Genomic DNA, 21333 nt, shown 5'->3' with positions numbered 1-21333 from the left:
GTGGCAAAAAAAACAAATTTTTGCTGCTATACTTCACCACTTGACTCTTCAGTAAACAACAAAGTTGAATACTATCCAAACAATATTATCTGATCACAACTTATAAATCCTAACAAAAACTGATGTTATAAATCAAGATGGAGCCCTAGAGGCTTCTTATTTTGAAATGTGTACTAAATAAAACACTTTTTTAAGTTGAAAATTAATTGCCTCTGGTGATCCTGTCCCCAAGAAAGGGACAGAATTTTATTTAAAAATTTTTGGTGACATAAAGGATTTTAAGATACAGTATTCATAGCTACTTGAACTTAATTATATCCCAATATGAATTCTAAACTCTAGGTTAAAAAAAAAACATTGTTATATGGTCAAGAGTATAGCTTAAATGTTGAGTGTATAGGTTCAAATCCCCAGGAGCAAACAATCAAACAAAAAAGTTATATAAAACTGTTGTATCAGCTACATAATTTCCTTCAATGTAGACTAGTAGTCAAATACAATTTACAAATATAAGACCAATTCGCATTTAGATCATTATAAGAAAAGGATTATGTATTTACATCTTTTGATCAGGATTTTCACCTTTTGATGTCTGCATGATCTCAAACAAAGAATATGATGGACAGCAGTAACAATGCCCACTACTGTTATAGATGTTTTAGAAAAGAGGCATTCATCCCTCAAAAGGTCCAGAAGAGACAAAAGCAAATATACTATTTATATGCATGATATACCTAGCAATACAAAAAAAACTTGAAGTTATTAACAATATATACTATTCATTCATACAAAATATAGTTAAAATTACATAAAGATACAATATGAATAACCTTATAAGTACAATGGGTAATACGCCAATAAGCATTTGATAAATGATTCATTTAATTCCTCCTGTGAGAAAAGAAGTAGTCACTTGAATTCTGTAAGCAAAAATGTAATTTCAAACAAGTCTGAAAACATGCAACCCAACACACACATATATCTAGTAGAAACAAGTAAAATCTAAGCCTATGTTCAAAATCATCATCTTATTTGTAGAACATTAAGAATGCTTTTTTTCTGGATTTAGATTTTTGGATAGTATTATGATTAATCTGACATAGCTAAATAAACTACATTATTCACATACTTACATTAAAAATGACCTACTAATTTCCTTACCAAATAACTATCAAGCAGTCAAAATCAAGTGCCTAAATACCTTGAGTTTAGTTTTAAAGTAATACAATTTTTAAAACTATAAACATTTTCACCATGTTTCAATGTTTTTATTTATATTGGAGAACTTATAATATAAAAACAATTTAGCTATTAGACTACCACATTCTTCTACTATTCTCAATAAAGTAGTGGGATAAACTGAGCAAATCATAGCAATAAAGAAAGATTACAATATCAGTTGTCACCTGGTCCTGTCATAGCTGAAATACAAAAAATAGGACATTTCCAATAGGTTCACTAGATAAAAGTGAAAGGAGAATCTCACTTTTCTTACAATAAGGATAAGTATATATAAATCTGAATATGAAGTGTAAATTGCCTTGCAGCCATTAACTATTGTAATAAACAGAAGGTTTTTGTTTGCTGGTTTCTTTTTGTAAAAAGCTCTGAAACAGAAGGGGAAAAGGTAACTAAATGTCAATCAATTATTGATCCAATGGCCTAATAGAAGAAGTAGCAAGACAGTCACAGATAACCCTAATACTTTCTTTTTTAATCTCCAATCATTTCTTTGAGAGGGGCAAGTAAAATTAACTCAGGTTTAAAAGTATCTTACCAGGGTACCAGTGGTTCACACTTTTAATACTAGGTACTTAGGTGGCTGAGAGCTGAGGATCGAGACTCAAAGCCAGCCTAGGCAGGACAATCCATGGATATTCCTAGTAAACTTCAAAAAGTCAGAAGTGGAACTGTGGCTCAAGTAGCAGAGCTCTATCCTTAAGTAAAAAAGATAAGGGACAGGGCTGGGGATATGGCCTAGCGGCAAGAGCGCTTGCCTCGTATACTTGAAGCCCTGGGTTCGGTTCCCCAGCACCACATATACAGAAAATGGCCAGAAGTGGCACTGTGGCTCAAGTGGCAGAGTGCTAGCCTTGAGCAAAAAGAAGCCAGGGACAGTGCTCAGGCCCTGAGTCCAAGGCCCAGGACTGGCAAAAAAAAAAAAAAAAAGAGTAGGAAAAGAAAAAAAAAAAAAAAGATAAGGGACAGCATGCAGGCTCTGAGGTCAAGCCTCAGCACTGGCACAAAGAAAAGAAGGTATATAAGGTGTACTAACATGAAGTTAGCAAGCTTCACAGTATAAATGAAAACGTCAGTTCTTCGTATGTTAGATCATGGGCACAGAGCATGAACCACTCAACACAACTAGCTGTATGACTACTAATACTCACTGCAGTATCACTGTATTATTCCGATACTGTACTAGTCCTACTGGGCCATGCTGGGGTAGGAAGCCTTCCTGTGTCTCTTAGATCACCTTAATTAAATACGTTAGGTACAAAATGGATTCTCATTCCCAGATAATCCAGAGTGACAATATATCAATGTAAAGCAAAAGTCTAACCACAAAAAGAAATTGTTTTCTTGCTGACACTACACATACATGATTTAGATGTGAAATGAAACATCATGAGAGGATAAACAACTACATAAAATTGCAATTAGATATTTATTACCTGGTCTTGGTAGGTTAAGTTTAACTATAGTATCAAGGCTGTAGAGTAAGCAGTCCTCAAAGGTATTACAAAATGACAAATGTTCCCAAGTTTATAAAAATTGCTAATGACTATATGAAAGATAAAAATCGCAGAAGGGCTGGGGTTATGGCCTAGTGGCAAGAGTGCCTGCCTCGGATACACGAGGCTCTAGGTTCGATTCCCCAGCACCACATATACAGAAAACGGCCAGAAGCAGCGCTGTGGCTCAAGTGGCAGAGTGCTAGCCTTGAGCGGGAAGAAGCCAGGGACAGTGCTCAGGCCCTGAATCCAAGGCCCAGGACTGGCAAAAAAAAAAAAAAATCGCAGAGGAAAATGTTCTCTTGAGTATTTACTAAATTAAACAACAACACATAAAAGCTCATGCAGAGAAAAATACTGCTTAAATATTTTAAAGACACGAGGCACAATAGAAATATTTATATTTTCTTTACTTAAAAAAATAGGTTTTCAAGTTAATGTAACATATACAACTTCAGTAACTATACACTTTGTATATATAACATAAGCATTTTTTCATCAGAATTTTAAATTATCTGACTTCTTCACTATTACTACTTAAAATACCATTCTCCTGGTCCCTGAGTAGGTAGACTAGGGATCCTTCCCCTTCATGAATAAAAAATAATGAGAAAGCTAAAAAGGAAAGAAATCATAGAAAGGGGACTTTCTTATACTCGTCAAGAGATTTTCAACAAACTTTATAACTTTTCCAGTGATGAAAGTGCATCCTGAGTGGAAAACTAATGTACACAGCAAATGTTTGGGTCAATCTCAAATCATTTAATTGAAAGCAGTGACTAAGACCAGCTGTGCCCAATATAGTGATAAATTGCAAAGCAAGAAAAGCCAAACACAAAGCTACATTATCCATATCAATTCTCAAAATAGCACTGAACAAAGTAAAAAGGAATAGATATTCAATAACAAGGCCCTAAGCAAAAATCAAAATTGGATGTGATTACTTAAGATGTGACTAAAAAGCCACAAAAGCATCTTTATTTTTATTAAATCATTCTGCTGACATCATTTATGAAATGTGCAGATAACTTATAGATTAAGAAAAATTGTTAACTCATTAACCAGTGACTAGACAGAGCTTCATTAGAAACCTGTCCACCTAAAAACCTACTGAGACTTTGAGCCCTTATCTGGTGTCTACCAGAAAACATTATCCGGTTGTATTAGGAAAAAATAACAGTGATAAGACTTTTTATTTGTGGTCACATTTCCCAGAAGCTCTAAATTTTATTTTTTTAAAAATCTAGCACTGAAATAAAACTACTTTGAATATAAAGATAGTTATGGATATTTAGTCAAAATACCTTTGTGCCTCAAAAATGAATGCAGACATTTTTAATTAAATATACATGGCTAGCTGGTAACTCCCTGGTGAGAAGCTTGGAAGTGGGCTAAAGATAGTAAGAGAACTAAAGAATAAGCACTGTTCCTAACCAGTCTATAATTTCAGCTGATATACCATTGTCAAACCATTGCTTTTTATTTTCAGGAGCATAAATCAACCCAAGTAACTTTATACTGCTTAAGAAGGTTCCTATTCATCTTCATAAATTTGGAAATATGAAGTTTACTGTCAACAAAATAAACTACTTAAAATGGGAGATGAGTATCTAAATTCATTCTGCTATGTAATAGTGCATGTAAATTTACATTGAGCCAGGTGCCAGTGGCTCATGCCTGTAATCCTAGCTACTCAGAAGGCTGAAATCTAAAGATCATGGTTCAAAGCTAGCCCCATCAGGAACGTCTGTGAGACTCTTATCTCAGAAAAAGCTGGAAATGGAACGATGGCTCAAGTGGTAAAGTGCTAGCCTTGAGCAAAAGAAGCTCAGGAATAGTGCCCAGGCCCTGAGTTCAAGCCCCAAGACACACACACACACACACACACACACAAATAAAAATTTACCTGAGAATTTCTGTAATTTCTCAGCCTGTATATATTCTAGATTTCTTCCCTATATTTGATATTTTGATAACAGATGTAATTATGTTTAAATTTTGCTAGTACTTGGTTTCAAATTCAGGGTGTTGTGCTTACTAGGCAAGTGTTCTATCATTTGAACCACACTTTCTAGCCCTGCATTATTTTTCTACTTTTAGCCTTATTTTTCTGATAAGGTCTCTTCTCTCTCCTCCCTCTCTTGCCCTAGTAGTATATTCAACTACTAAAATCTATATGAAAAACCTATGAACAAAAAATAAAACTAGGATCCAAATTACAAATTTTTTGAGTAGAGTTAAAAGCACTATTTTCTATTCCCTCTGTCCATAGGGGATATATTAACTAGCTATTATGTATATCATCTATGCAGTACAGAAAATAATATTTGTGCTTCCCCTGTATGTATAGTGACAAATTTCATGAATTCAAAGTGTTTAAAAAAAAAAAAAAAAGAAAGGGGGCTGGGGATATGGCCTAGTGGCAAGAGTGCCTGCCTCATATACATGAGGCCCCGGGTTCAATTCCCCAGCACCACATATACAGAAAATGGCCAGAAGTGGCGCTGTGGCTCAAGTGGCAGAGTGCTAGCCTTGAGCAAAAAGAAGCCAGGGACACTGCTCAGGCCCTGAGTCCAAGCCCCAGGACTGGCCAAAAAAAAAAAAAAAAAAAGCTCATGCAATGTGATTTATTTTTGTGGCTGAACTTACTGTCTTGTGACCATTTTGGCAGGCCACATGCAGCGCGGTCTGCCCCATTGCATCTTCAACATCAACATCACTGACGTGCTGCACAAGGTCATGGAGTAGTTCTGTTCGTCCATTCACAGCCAGCCAGTGTATCTGTGAAGCCATTCAGTCATTAACGTTTGTGAAAGAGTGTTCATAGAAAAAAGCTTGAAGGTAAATAATGCTATTCTTTTTCAACTGAGCATGATATTCAAACTAAAAATATTTTAAGCCTAGTAAGTTTGTCCCTATTTTATATACAAAAAATACAAGCATCGGGGCTAGGAATATGGCCTAGTGGCAAGAGTGCTTGCCTCCTACACATCAAGCTCTAGGTTCGATTCCCCAGCATCAGAAGCGGCCAGAAGGGGCGCTGTGGCTCAGGTGGCAGAGTGCTAGCCTTGAGCAAAAAGAAGCCAGGGACAGTGCTCAGGCCCTGAGTCCAAGGCCCAGGACTGGCCAAAAAAAAAAATAATAATACAAGCATAAAGATATAGATATACTATTATGGATTATAAAACTAAAAAGTCAAAATAGAAAGTCTCATACACTGAAGATAAATACTCTGCTTCTTAGATGATCCTGGACTCTTAAGCAAGTTTACCTCTAGAGAAAAGGTGTCTACTTCTTTCCTAGAAGCACACTAAATCAATAAGTGATTAACACAGTACTGTTCACCTCTATAATCCTAGCCACTCAGGAGGCTGAGATGTGAGGATCATGGTTCAAAGCCAGAAGCCAGCCCAGGCCTAAAAGTCCTCTGCTAGTTATATTCTACCTCCAATTAACCACCAGAAAACCAGAAGGGGCACTATGGCTCAAGAAGTAGAACACTAGCCTTGAGCCCAAGCACGGAGTTCAAGCCCCAGGACTGGCAAAAAAAAAAAAAAAAAAATCTACAAGTACTATCTAAGGAATGTTAAATTCAATTTAATAGATAAAAGCATGATTTCTGCCTTGACATGAAAATAACTGCTCAATAACCAGATAAATCTAGTATCTCTATTCCTAAAATAATGCTCCATTAAACAATGACAATTTAGTTAAAATTTTAAGAAGTCAATAATCCCTACAGCAATATTCCTTACCACCACCTTATAACATGTATGTGGACTAAAAATATAGTTATTGAGCCAGGCTCCAATTAACCACCAGAAAACAGGAATTGGCTAAGGGAACAGAACTAGCTAGCCTTGAGCCAAAAAAGTTCCATGTCCAAACCCTGAGTTCAATCCCCACAACCAACTACGGTTATTTCTGTAAAGAAAATAGTAAGAACAAAATGAGTAACGAGTCTTAAAAAAATATGGATCAAAATGCTAATGCTAATTATCTCTGAGTTTTCTCATTCCCTGTTACTTTCTTTTCTTCTCTACCTAACCATAGTTCTCCTACAATAAACCTATTAAAAGTCCTGAAAAAGACAATAAATAATGGCTCACTTAAAATAAACTAATAACACACTATGACAGAAACCTAAGAGGTCCCTTGAAAATCAGTGACAAAAGCTAGGAAAAAATGTCTTCAAAATTAAGTGAAAATCTGAAAAAGAGATGGGATAAACACAGTAAACTATATTCACTATGTTTCATTTCATTTCACATAAATGAAAACTATACCTTAAAGTATTCTGAACCGGGGATGGGAATATGGCCTAGTGACAAGAGTGTTTGCCTCGTATACATGAAGCCCAGGGTTCAATTCCCCGGCACCACATATATAGAAAATGGCCAGAAGTGGCTCTGTGGCTCAAGTGGCAGAGTGCTAGCCTTGAGCAAAAAGAAGCCAGGGACAGTCAGTGCTCAGGCCCTGAGTTCAAGCCCCAGGACTGGCAAGAAAAGAAACAAAAAACAAGTATTCTGAACCTTCTTCATTAGAGAATAAGTAACTTGTACTATACTTTGCATTACCATCATATTCAAAATTACTTTTAAAAGTATGTATTAAAAATCTCAGATAGGGGCTGGGGATAAGGCCTAGTGGCAAGAGTGCTTGCCTTGTGTACATGAGGCCCTGGGTTCGATTCCCCAGCACCACATATACAGAAAAAGGCCAGAAGTGACACTGTGGCTCAAGTGGCAGAGTGCTAGCCTTGAGCAAAAAAGAAGCCAGGGACAGTGCTCAGGCCCTGAGTCCAAGCCCCAGGACTGGCCAAACAATAAAAAATTTAAAAAAATAAAATCTCAGATAAAATTAATAGCTTACTGCTGTAAGGCCTTCATTATTACAAATGTTGACATCAGCACTGTATTCTAGTAATTTACTCATGCATTTCTTCTGTCTGAAAAACAAAAGACACAGGCATAGATGACTGGTACTAGTACATCACACAAAGCAAAATACAATCAGCATTAATTGAGGGTATCATAATATCTGTATTTGCAATTTATATCCACAGTATGTAACACTACCTGAAACAAAATAAAAACTGTATTTATGACCCAAAGGTAACAGAAAAGATGGCATACATCAGATTTACCATGTCACTTGGAAAAATTCATCATTCAAATTGCAGACATTTCTAGTTTGGCTAAATAAAGAGAACTGTAATTTTCATTAGAAACAGAAGAAACTCCAAGTCTAGTGAGTGAGGAATGGATATAGCAAAATATCAGTGTTACACCTAATATTCTTAATTGCAAAATATTTAAGATAATACTAAGATTAGTTATAAAAACATTACCAGAAATTAATAAAATGCATACACATGCATCCCTGTATAAGCCTTTTTCTATTAAGTGACAAAATATACATAAAAAATCCACCTGAACCATTCCAAAGCATACATTTTGTGGTCTTCTACTCAGCATAAAATCTCCTAAGTCCATCTTGTTGCAGTATAAAGCAGAAATCTCTTCTTTTTAAGGCTGAATAATATTCCATCATAAGCAAATACCTCATTTTGCTTACCATTCATCAACTGATGGACATTTAGGTGAATCCATCTTAGTTATTATAAACAATGCTCCTGGGTAGATTGGTATGTATTTATCTGAGACTCTGTTTTCTATTCTTTTGGGCCCATACCACAAAAGTGGAATTTATAGGTCACACAGTAATTCCATTTTGAATTTTTAAAGACTATCATATTATCTCTACATCATTTGACATTCTCATCAAGTGCACAAACATTCTAATTTCTCCATATTCTAGCCAATATTTGTTATTTTCTTTTTTATACCAGTCATTCTAATGAGGCCAAGTTATCTCAAAGTAGTTTGTATGTCCCTAATCATTATAGTGAACATCTATCTTATATGCTTATAGTATCATTTGAATCTTTGGAGAAATATCTATTCAAGTAAGTCCTCTTCCCACTTCTTTTTTTTAACAATAAAATGCTATAATTTACTGTTCTGCCAATTTTGAATTCTCTACCCACCTCATCTTACTAGCAATTTCCTTTCGCCTGATTCCTAACTATATCCATTCAATATGTATCTTTCAATTCCTGTTACCTAAATGAAACCTCAGACTCCTCTGATGGTTTATTATCTACCAGTATTCTTCACATGGCAATCAAATATGAGACATTTGGTCTGAAATGACTGAGTAAATATAAACCATGAAATGAGATTTGTAATCTGGGTAAAAAGTTTAATGTATAGCATATATATGTATGATTAAATCTCCGTTTTCATTTGTCTGGCTCTTTCACTTTCTGGGTAGTTCCTCCCCATGTGCCCTCCCTCCCCCCAGCCCTGAGTCATACTTCTACCCTTTTTGCTTTACTTAATTTTTAAATAGGGTCATGTGTTTTTGCCTAGACCAGCCTCAAACTATTATCCACCTACTTATGCCTCATACATAGCTGACATTATAGGCATGTGCAACACACCTGGCCCTCATATAAACATTTTTAAAAGAAAAGGGAACAAATCACTTATTTCACTTTGGTTTGGGGACCTGAAAACAAATTAAACATTTGAAAGCAGCATTATAATCAAAGAAATGAAAAAAAAATAAAGCTCTGAATAAACCTTTAATTTCAAATATTTACCAAATTTTTATCCAACATATTGTTATGAAAACCTTAGAAATAAATTCTGAGTAAGCATAATAAGCACATAGATAATAATATGAAAATGAATATTTTTAAATGCATTTGTATTTGTCTGTTTCTATATAAGCAGGTAGATTTCTAAAACCTAATCAGAAGCTGACATGAACTGGCCTAGTTCTGAAACAGTTAAATGAGAACTAAACAAGAAAATAGATCCAATAACATTCAGGGTAGGACTACTGAAAAAAGCAGTAATATGTAATGTTCCCTTCCCCCAAAATCTTCTGTTTTTAGCAAAAAAGATTACCCAAATAAAACCTAAAAACAGAAGTAAAAATTACACTTTGCAGAAAATGTCATTATAATACAAGCAATGAACTTACATAAATATACCTTCAAGAATAAAAACATATAATACTTAAATATGCAACTATGAATCATAAAATAATGGTTATTTATGAAATGAGTTGTATCTAGTTTTTTTTTTGGCCAGTCCTGGGCCTTGGACTCAGGGCCTGAGCACTGTCCCTGGCTTCTTCCCGCTCAAGGCTAGCACTCTGCCACTTGAGCCACAGCGCCGCTTCTGGCCGTTTTCTGTATATGTGGTGCTGGGGAATCGAACCTAGGGCCTCGTGTATCCGAGGCAGGCACTCTTGCCACTAGGCTATATCCCCAGCCCTGTATCTAGTTTTAAAAGTACATTTATATAAGAGATTTTAAATACACAGATCATTTTTTAACTTTTCCCAAAGCAAATATTTGGGGAGTGGATAAGTCATCAAATCCAGGTAAACTTGCTCAAATATATTAAGTCAATACAACTGATAATACAATGGTTACTTAAGCAGAATAAGATTTACCCATTTCTAGCTGCCAAATGGAGGGGAGTACAGCCTGATATGTCTTGATAGTTAGGATCCGCTCCTTTCTTTAACAGAAGAACTAAGCATTCCACCGATCCACAACTAAAACAATATTTAAACAAAGTTCAGATACAATCAACAGCTACTCTTGCCAAATCTTAAACCAATTAAAAACCAACATTTTCTGAGTGTGTGTGTATGTGTGTGTGGGTGTGTATATACCCACGCGCGCACACACACGCAAGTGTTCTGATTCTAGATCTTGAACTCAGGGCCTTTGTGCTGTCCCTGAGTTTTGTGCTTAGGGCTAGCTAGTGCTCTACCACTTGATCCACAGCTATACTTTCAACTGTTTGGTGGTTAATTGGAGATAAAGGTCTCACGTACTTTTGTGCCCAAGCTGATTTCAAACCACAATCCTCAGATCTCAGCCTCCTGAGTAACTAGGATTACAAGCATGAAACACCTGTACCTAAACACTATATTTTTAAGATCTATATATACACATGTTTTTATTGTGCTGGTTCTAGGACTTGAACTCAGAACCTGGGCACTGTCCCTGAGCTTCTACTTTGCTCAAAGCTACCATTCTACCACTTGAGCCATAGCTCCTCTTCTGTTTTTTGATAGTTAATGGGAGAAAAAGAGTCACAGACTTTTCTGCCTAAGCCAGCTTTTAACTGCAATCCTCAAATCTCAGCCTCCTGAGAGTAGCTAGAATTACAGGTGTGAACCACTGGCATTAACTTCTGTCATAAATAGTAAATATCCTCTATTTTCAAAATGGTACACTGTATTATGAAAGCTATGAAGTCTTTGACAAATTCAATTGAAATAAAACAGAGGAAATTAGCTTTCCAGAAGCTAAGAGTATCACAAGTAATCAATTTCAAGACACTTGCCCTAAATCCTGGAAAGGAGATGTTAATTAATATCTTATACAAGTAGAAGACCATGGATTAAAAATAAATCATACTCCTGCATAAGTAAATAACACAAAGCCAATGACTTCACATGGAGTTTAGCATATCCCTTTTATTCTGTATATTTCTAGGATAAAAGGACAATTTGGTAAATCCACACATTACATACAACTAATATAGAACTAGCAGAGATAAAAGGAATACGAAACCTAAGTTCAATCCAAAATTAACTATTTACCCAGAGACACAACACATAGCACACTATGCCCTATAGGATAAAGAACTACCATCCTCATCTCTCCCCACACTATGAGACCACATGGATTCAAAGCTTATGTTGTACTCTAGAGACCAAAGTTTAGCCCAAAACAGTTTTAGTCTTACTTTGCTGCAATGTGAAGCAAGCTTCTTTTCACACGTCCAAATGCATAATTGACATCAAATTTTGAATTTGATAGTAGTTCAGAAACAGATCTATAAAACTCAAAAAATTAAAATCAATCAATATATTTAAAAAATAGGTGTTTGAAAACATAATACATCAAGTTAACAGGTCCCTTAGATACTCTTACTAATTATTTAATGATCCTGTCCTTATCAGCCAAAAATCAAGGCATATTAGTCAGCAAAATATCATCCAAACTCCAACAGCCAGAAATAATGGCACACACCTGTAAATCTCTGCACTGGAAAGATTAAGGCAGAAGATCTCAAGTTTGAAGCCAGCCTGTGGACTACTGTCTAAAAAATAAAAATAGAACCATAAGGCACTAATGTCTCACACCTATAATTCTAGCTACCCTAGTCAGGAGGACTATGACAGGAAGCCACCTAGATTTTTTAAAGATGTTCATAAGCCACCTCCCTCACCCCATGTCAATAGAAGAAGCTGGGTATGGTGGTACACACGTCATTCCAATTATGGCAGAAAACACAAATAGCAGGATTACAGTCCAGTGTAGTGTAGGCAAAAAGACCCTATTCAAAAATAACCAGAGCAGAAAGGACTAGAGATATGGCTCTGCAGCAGAACACCTGACTAAACAAGCACGAAGCCCTAATTTAAATTTAAAACCATATACCTCTAACAGTAATAATAAAAATAAATAAAACTGCCTCGACCAATAAAGCTGAACTGAAAAGGCTTCCTGATCTGCCACTCAAACAGTACTATGTTACTTGTTCTGAGAGCACTTAAATGTAAGTTACTTCAGTTCTCTATAGGTGCTTGAGGAGCAAAGGAAATATACTTGGCTGCTTCCTTTTCCAAAAGTGAGCCCATCTATATTAATATTATCCAAATTAAGTTAGTCAGACAAAAACTTGTTTGTTTTGCTGGTATTAGGGCTTAAACTCAGAGCACTGCTCAGCTGGCACTCTATAATTTAAGCCATGCCTACAGCCAGCTCTTTTTTTTTTTTGTTTTTGCTGGCTATTTTGGATATGGAGTCTCATGTACTTTGCTGCCCAGTCTGCCTTTGAACTTCAGTCCTCTAGATCTGTCATCTAAGTAGCTGGGATTATAGGAGTGTGCCACCATGTACCTGGCTTAAAAACAGTTTTTAATTATACCAGACAGGAATTCAAAGCAAAAAAATAGCATTCAAAATTATTTACCAAAACAGTTTCTCTTCATTTTTTTTCTTTTTATGTATACCAAACTACCCAGTGAGTAATCACTGAGAACTGACTCCTGTGTTACAATCCCTTCATAGCCAGATAACCATTTATATATTCCCTTAAAAATGGTATACACACTACATTAATAAAAAGAACATCAAAGTAGAAGCACATGAGGAAAGCTCCTCTGCCCCAATCTCTTGCTACGAGTATTAGTAGTAATTTTTAAGAGATCCTTACAATATTTTTTCTCTCAGCAACCAACCAAAACCTTTAAATTCTAAACCTTCATTAAAGAAATCCCTTTCCATAAAAGTTTACAGCTTAGTTATGAATCTTAGAAAACTCTTGTTTCTTATTTCACAATAATAAATTATAATAGAGAAGTTAAATAAATCAGCACTCAACAAAGGACATAGCTCACAAGATAAACAGAAAGCCCACAGATTGGGAGAAGATCTTTACCGGCCATTCAACAAAGGCCTCATATCTAAAATATATGTAGAACTAAAAAAATTACCTTCATCCAAAACAAAACCGCAAAGAACCAATAGCCCCCTCATCAAGTGGGCTAGAACTTAAAAAGAGACTTCTCTGACGAGGAAATGAGAATGGCCAAGAGATATATGAAAAAGTGCTCTACATCACTGGCCATAAAAGAAATGCAAATCAAAACAGCATTGAGATTCCATCTCACCCCAGTAAGAATGTCCTATATCAAGAAAACTAACAATAACAACTGTTGGAGGGGATGTGGCCAAAAGGGAACCCTACTTCATTGTTGGTGGGAATGTAAACTGGTTCAGCCACTCTGGCAAGCAATATGGAGATTCCTCAGAAGGCTAAACATAGAACTCCCCTATGACCCAGCAACACCACTTTTGGGTATCTATCCAAAAGACCACAAACATAATCACACTAAACCCACTAACACAACAATGTTCATCGCAGCACAATTTGTCATAGCTAGAATCTGGAACCAACCCAGATGCCCCTCAGTAGACGAATGGATCAGGAAAATGTGGTACATATACACAATGGAATTTTATGCCTCTATCAGAAAGAATGACATTGCCCCATTTGTAAGGAAATGGAAGAACTTGGAAAAAGTTATACTAAGTGAAGTGAGCCAGACCCAAAGAAACATGGACTCTATGGTCTCCCTTATAGGGAATAATTAGTACAGGTTTAGGCAAGTCACAGCAGAGGATCACAGGAGCCCAATAGCTATACCCTTATGATCACATAAGATAATGCTAAGTGAAATGAACTCCATGCTATGGAAACGATTGTTATATCACAGTTATAACTACTTTCAATGTGCCATATGTAACTGTAGCCTCTATTATTGATGATCTTCTTGTACCACCTTCCTGTGGTTGTACCTACACTATCTCTGTATTTTATCTGAGTATATTGGAAACCGTGTATACTGGTATTAGAACTAGGAAATTGGAAGGGAATACCAAAATCGAGAGACACAGGATAAAAAAAGACAAACAACTACAAAACCAATACTTACAAACTGTTTGGTGAAAATGAACTGAACAACTGAACAACTCATGGTGGGGGGGGGGAGGGAAAGGGAGAGGGGGGAGGGGTAATGAGGGACGAGGTAACAAACAGAATGTACAAGAAATGTATCCAATGCCTAATGTATGAAACTGTAACCGCTCTATAATTCAATTTGATAATAAAAATAAATAATCGGCCCTCAAGACAGTATGTCTAAACTGTGGGTCTGTATGTGTATATATACGTATAATATTTAGAGCTTATATTTCTCAAAAATTATAAATTTATGAATCACTCACCTGTGCTGATCAGCCATAACCATTGGCATTAATGTGTAAACAGCAGTTTCATTATCTGAGTTTAGAAAGAAAAAAAACAGACAAAGAATTATTGTAAGTTCACCTTATTCACAGGTTTATTACTCTGGGTTGACCAAACATAATAAAATAAAAAATCCCACACACACATTACAAAATTCAGTTGATTCAGTGAAGGTGCAAGCCAGTCTCCTCTTTTGATCCATTGTTTTAAAACTCTATGCATACTGAGCATTTGTGGGTTTTCAACTGAGAACTCCTTGGAACCAGCCACGTATGGATACTAAGGATCTACAATTTATCTCCTATTTTTTTCCAAGGTGGTATTTCAGGGGTCGTTTGTTAGGTTTTGGCTTTTTTGTCCATTGTGGGGCTTTAACTAAAGAACTGAACAGGTCCCAGAGTCTTTCCCCTCAAAGCTAGTGCTCTACCACTTTGAGCCACAGCTCCACTTCCAGTTTTCTGGTGATTAACTGGAGATAAGAGTTTCGAGGACTCTTGTCATCCTCTGCTGTGACTTGCCTAGACCTGTGCTAATTATTCCCAATAAGGGAGACCATAGAGTCCATGTTTCTTTGGGTCTGGCTCACTTCACTTAGTATAATTTTTCCAAGTCCTTCCATTTCCTTACAAATGGGGCAATACAGCAGAGGATGACAAGAGCCCAATAGCTATCACATAAGATGATGCCAAGTGAAATGAACTCCATTTTATGGAAATGATTGTTATATCACAGTTGTAACTACTTTCAACATCCCATGCGTATCTGTAGTTTCTACTGTTGATGATGTTCGTGTATCACCTTCTTGTGATTGTATCTACACTATCTCTGTAATCTTATCTGAGTGTATGGGAAACAGTGTGTACTGGTATTAGAATTAGGAAATTCAAAGGGAATACCAAAATTGAGATACAAAGGGTAAAATAAGAGAAACAACAACAAAAGCAATACTTGCAAAACTGTTTGGTGTAAGTGAACTGAACACCTCAGGGGGGGAAAGGGGGAGGGGGCAGGGGGGTATGAGGGACAAGGTAACAAACAGTACAAGAAATGTATCCAATGCCTAACGTATGAAACTGTAACCTCTCTGTACATCAGTTTTATAATAAAAACTTAAAAAAAAAAGAGTTTCAAGGAGTTTCTTGCCTGAGCTGGCTTCAAAGTGCAATCCTTAGATCTCAGACCTTCTAAGTCAAGAGGATTACAGGTATGCGTTATGAGCATACAGCTTAGTTTTTCTTTTTTTTAACTCTATATAAGAAGTGAGAGAAGGTGGAAAAAAGGAACAGTGCAGAATAACAGAGATGATGCAAAATTCCAAACATTACAGAACTTCTGCTTATCCCTTTTACATCATCACAAAAAGAGCTTTTCTACCGAATTCAAAGAGAAAACTGGACATGTTTTCTGTACTGCTTTTTATTGTAATTATAAAGTAGTTGTGCAAAGGGGTTATAATTCCATAATGCTTTCTGTACTTTTTACATGTGAAAATTTATTTCCAAAGGGGTATTTTTCTAGACATCAAATTTTATCATACATATGCAATAGTTTGGGGGAATGGTAAGTGTTAAGAATACTGAAGATATGAATGTTAGTTAAACCCTTAAATAGTTAAAACCTTATGTAGGTACTTGCTTCTTATATTTTATAGATGCATTTATGAAACATCTAACCCTCAATTTTTCACTTATCACTTTACATCAGATATATACTTTAATCTTTTATAAATTCAGAGAAATATGACCCAAAAGTTAAAAATCCACAATTATGATGACATAGTATACTTATGCACTCTTAACCAGTATTTTGTATTTATCGTTATGGTCTATTAATGGTCATTCTCATGTCACTTTGAAAGCTTATGTTCCTTAAGACATTATTTACATAGAAGTAACTTTGACAGACCTAATTTTTCCCTTTAAAATGCTGATGCTAAAATGGGTTAAAGATTGAGAAAAACAACATTCGCATACAATCAAAATATATCCCAAAAATATTAATTGCAATAGAAAAATAATACATTTGTAGTAAAGAATTCAGCAGATTCTACTCTGTAACACTATTAGAAATAATTTATATAACATGTAACTCTAATATCTGTGGAGAAAGACATACCATTCTTATAGACTTGCCAAAAATGTGTTTGGTTTACCAAATCGAGAAAGTATCTGCCAGGTGCTGGTGGCTCACACCTGTAATCCTAGCTACTCAGGAGGCTGAGATCTGAGGATCTTGATTCAAAAGCCAGCCAGCCTGGGAAGGCAAGTATGTGAGACTCTTAAGGCAAGTATGTGAGACTCATCTCCAATTAACCACCAGACAACTGGAAGTGGCACTGTGGCTCAAGAAACAGAATAGCCTTGAGCTGAAGAGCTCAGGGACAGTACCCAGGCCCAGAGTTGGACTCCTCAGCACCACATACAGAGAACAAGCTGGAATTGACACTTTTGCCAAAATGGTAGAACGTGAGCCTTCAGCAAAAAAAAAAAAGAAGAAGCCAGGAACAGTGCTCAGGCCCTGAGTTCAAACCCCAGAACTGGCCAAAAAAAAAAGGACTGAAGAATTATAGAAGGTGAGGGAAGATACTGCCTGAAGAAGAAAAACAAGGGAGGGGGTAACAATGTTTGACTAGAAATATACTCATTACCTTACATTTTTAACTGTAAACCTTCTGTACCTTACCTTTACAATAAAATTAAATTAAATTTAAAAATAAAAAAAGAGCTGGGCACCAGTGGCTCACGCCTGTAATCCTAGCTACTCAGGAGGCTGAGATCTCAGGATCTCGGTTCAAGGCCAGCCAGGGCAGTAAAGTCCATGAGACTCTTATCTCCAATTAACCACCAGAAAACAGGAAGTGGTGCTGTGGTTCAAGTGGTAGAGCACTAGCCTTGAGCTGAAGAGGTCAGGGACAACACCCAGGCCCAGAGTTCAAGCCCCCCAACCAAAAAAAAAAAAAAAAAAAGAAAAGAAATGTATCTTCCAGGAATCCAGAATAAGAAGACAAGGGAGAGCCAGAGTCTTCAGAAGAGGCAAATCACTGCCTGATAGCTCCCTCTTCCAACCTAATTGTGCAAACGCCAAAATAAATGAACTTTTCAAAATTAAAAAAAAAGGAAATGTACTCATTACCTGACTCATGTCATTGTAATCCCTCTGCACATCATCTTTATAGTAACAATAAAGCAAATAAAAATAAAAGATGGGTCTCATTAACCTTTTGTTTGGGCTGGTTTTGAACCACAATTCTAATTTCCAGAGTAGCTTGGATTATAGACATTCGATATTATACCCAAGCTGGTAGAGGAGAAGGGCAATTTTTATTTTTTCGGGATAATTTTTTAAAGCTGATAATTCTAATCATCATTCAAACATATGCTTAAATGGTCTCAAATTCTATTTTACTAAACTATCTTCATTGTAAATATAATAATGCCTTCCACATGTGAATAATACATGTCATTCTTAAAATCCACTAAGAATCCATGTGCATAAATTGATTAACTTTTCTTTTTATCTTGAATGACTGTTCCTGTGTTAGTCCTGCCTGTACTTAATAACTTAGTAATAAAACACAAGTTTTCAACACCTCAGGGAAACAAAGCATCCAAATCGGGAAATTAAATATCTATTATTTCAGGCTATGCAATGAAGTTAATCTTAGAGTAAAAGCTGAATCTAGACTCTAATAATTTGTTTTCATTTTAATTAAACATTTATTGACTGTTGAATTCTTGCAAGGCAAAAAAAAATGTTGGCTATTTCATAAAGTTAAAGAGATCTTAGAGCTTCTGTTCAGCATTAAAATGCAAGCTTAACAATAGATTTTGAGAAAGTCCTGTACATGACCTATTTAAAAAAAGATTCAGGGCTGGGAATGTGGCCTAGCGGTAGGGTGCTTGCCTAGCATACATGAAGCCCTGGGTTCGAGTCCTTAGCACCACATATATAGAAAAAGCCAGAAGTGGCGCTGTGGCTCAAGTGGTAGAGTGCTACCCTTGAGCAAAAAGAAGCCAGGGACAATGCTCAGGCCCTGAGTTCAAGCCCAGGACTAGCCAAAAAAAAAAAAACAAAAATTCATCAGAACTTAGGAACAAAGGTTAAACAGAATGAACAATTCATTACAATGAAAGAAAATGTAAACAACATGCCTGTTTTGTCTACCAAAATGAGAAAGTTTTATTTTAAAATACTCTATAGTTTCCAATACACTAAACTACTAGTGGATCTTTTCAAGAAGTTGGGAAACTGATGTCTAAAGCCTTAAAAATGGTGATATATAATTAGATACTATTATTGTTTTAGGAACTAACCCTAAGGAAAGAGAGAGAAAATTAAGTCTTAATACAAATCTAGTCATAAAATCAGTGAGAAAAATAAAACTTAGGGCCGGTGTAAATGGTTTACACCACTTACTACTATAATCCTAGCTACTCAGGAAATGAGATCTGAGGATCACAGTTCAAAGACAGCCTGGGCAGAAAATTCTGTATCTCTGATTAACCAGCAAAAAGCCAGAAGTAGAGGTATGGCTCAAGTGGTAAAGCACCAGCCTTGAGCAAGGAAGCTAAAAGAACATGTCCTGGCTCTGAGTTCAAATTCCAATACACACACCCTTAGATTCTCTTGTATACAGTGTATGAAATCTTATAGTCATTAAGCATATTTAGTGGGTATAGAAGTTCTGATGTTTTCTACATTCAAAATAAATGGCCATTTGGAGTATGATCCTGTTTTGATAGAGAAATCACAAAATGTAAAAAAGGAAAAAAATACCAGACTCAAATTAGGTGACACAAATTGCAGTACAGTGAAATTACATATTAGGTCTTCATCAACTGATACCAATGACTTGACTGTAGGAAAGTGAGAGCTGCAATTATGTAATAGAGTCAAAGGAGGAATTTAAGAGAAAATGTTGAGGCTCAAGTGTAGTCACTAAAATCAATATTATTTTAAATCCAAGACCTGCTTCCATAATCCATAAACTCCCCAGCATCAATTCATACAAAGTTTGGGGCTTTTTTTGGGGGGAGGAGGAAAGAAAAGAACACAAACTACTTTAAAGGAAGACTTATTTACCAGATATAACCCTTTTATTCCCTCACTTGGGCACACACACACACACACCCCAAAAGGCATGACTGCCAGCTGTTCAACTGCCACTCAGACAACTGTGTTCATGAATCTAATAACAAGTCGGGGTTATTTTTTTCCCCCTTATCTCCTTTACTGCTAGCCTGTCTAGGAGTCTGCGCTCCTGAACCAAGAGTCTTGAACTACAGGGACCACGCCTTAGTTCCTGTTGGTCGGTGCACCCCAGTTCCTACCTCGCCCGCTCAACCTAAGTCTCATAGATAAATGGGTAAAAGAAGGGAAGCAGGCCAGTTATACAAAAATGTGTGTGGGCGCGCGGAAACACACAGTGACACACACTGACACACACACACACACACACCCTTTAAGGAAATGCCTGACGTTTCACAACCTTTGGTCTGCCCACCTGCTGTCACACACTTCAAAAAGCAATCCTAAACCCACCCCGCAGCTTCAACACCGTATCCTCGGGGCTGCCGCAGGACGGACCGCCACCGAAGCGTCTTCCGACGCCACAGCGTGGTGTTTACGCAGCTTTGCCAAAGCCCCCCATGGGCGGAGGGAGGAACCCGAGCCGCCGACCGGGCGGCCCCGGCCGCTCCCTCAAACTCCCGTCAATGTAAGGGGAGGTGATGGCGGGGGGGGGGCGGGGGAGGGGGCAGCAAGGGGGCGGCCCGGGGTCCCTGCCCAGACCCCCAGCTCCGGAAAGTAAACGCGAGCGTCCCCTCCGCTTTCGGTTAGTTTATCCGAGGTGACGGCGGGGGGGGGGGGGGGATATGGGACCCGGCTCGGCCCCCGCCCCACCGGCGCTCACCCTCCGGCAACTCCACGGTGCGCGCGCGGCGCAGCGAGCGCGTCAGGCGGTTAAGCTGCTCCATCGCCCTCTCCATCCTCGGCGCGGCCTCCGCGGTGCCCCCGCCGCGCCCGCGGCCTCCGCGCCCAGCGCTCTACATCCCGCCCCAGCCCCGGGCCGCGGGGCGGAGCAGCTGCTGCGCGGCCCCCGCCAGCGCTCGGCACTGGGGCAGCTGCTGTGGGCCGAGTCGTCCGTCCCAGGTTTCAGACAGCTTGCAGGACAGACCGCACTGGAAGGGGGAGGGGGATGGGGGAGGCCGAGGAAAGGACACCCGCCGCCGCCTAACCCTTGCTCACTCGCGCCTTTCCTGACGTGGCCGTCGCGTCTCTCCAGGCCTCGCGTGGCATTCTGGGAGCTGTAGTTCCAGGCTAGCGGGGCCGCTCGCTAGGGGTGGAGCCTCGCGATTTGGGAGCGGAGCTAATACGTGAGGGCGGAACCTTGAGCCTTGGGGCGGTTCCAACGCCGGGTATGTGCCCGACCTGAGTCCAGGTCCAGCCTCGCAAGACTTCGGGGCTCCAGACTTGAGTCTGAAAGCTGCGCTGCTAGGCGAATTCCTGGGCGATCTTGGGCTCCCTCCCCTCCAAAGTCGTACAGGAGCTGTCTTCTTATTTCAACATTCCTCTCTAAAGCAGATGGGTCACTTGCACGATTGTCCTTAAATCCATCACCACCAGCCTAGTTTGTTTTTGTTTTGTTTTTTTTAATAACTGTTTTAACTTTTACAGCTGTCTAATTT

General features: G+C 37.8%; 1 protein-coding gene across 3 annotated transcripts in view; it reads right to left on the bottom strand.

The window, feature by feature from the left end:
• Hace1 (HECT domain and ankyrin repeat containing E3 ubiquitin protein ligase 1) overlaps positions 1–20921 on the bottom strand; it is a 63144-nt gene extending 42223 nt beyond the window's left edge. For 2 of the 3 annotated variants that reach the window (XM_048353761.1, XM_048353762.1), the window contains exons 1-6: positions 20559–20921; positions 14626–14680; positions 11576–11665; positions 10266–10370; positions 7608–7683; positions 5385–5516 (exon numbers count right to left, since the gene is read on the bottom strand). In XM_048353761.1, the coding sequence (XP_048209718.1) occupies positions 5385–5516; positions 7608–7683; positions 10266–10370; positions 11576–11665; positions 14626–14680; positions 20559–20634 (534 nt within the window). In that variant the 5' untranslated portion in view covers positions 20635–20921. Of the gene's footprint in view, positions 1–5384; positions 5517–7607; positions 7684–10265; positions 10371–11575; positions 11666–14625; positions 14681–20558 lie in introns of those variants that run through there. The other variant, XM_048353763.1, reaches the window with a different exon arrangement.
• Between the last annotated feature and the right edge of the window lie 412 nt (positions 20922–21333).

This window comes from Perognathus longimembris, chromosome 9, assembly GCF_023159225.1.
Source record: "Perognathus longimembris pacificus isolate PPM17 chromosome 9, ASM2315922v1, whole genome shotgun sequence".
NCBI classification, from domain to species: Eukaryota; Metazoa; Chordata; class Mammalia; order Rodentia; family Heteromyidae; genus Perognathus; species Perognathus longimembris.
Note: the sequence above shows the minus strand (reverse complement) of the source record. Positions and strands in the feature narration are given on the sequence as shown.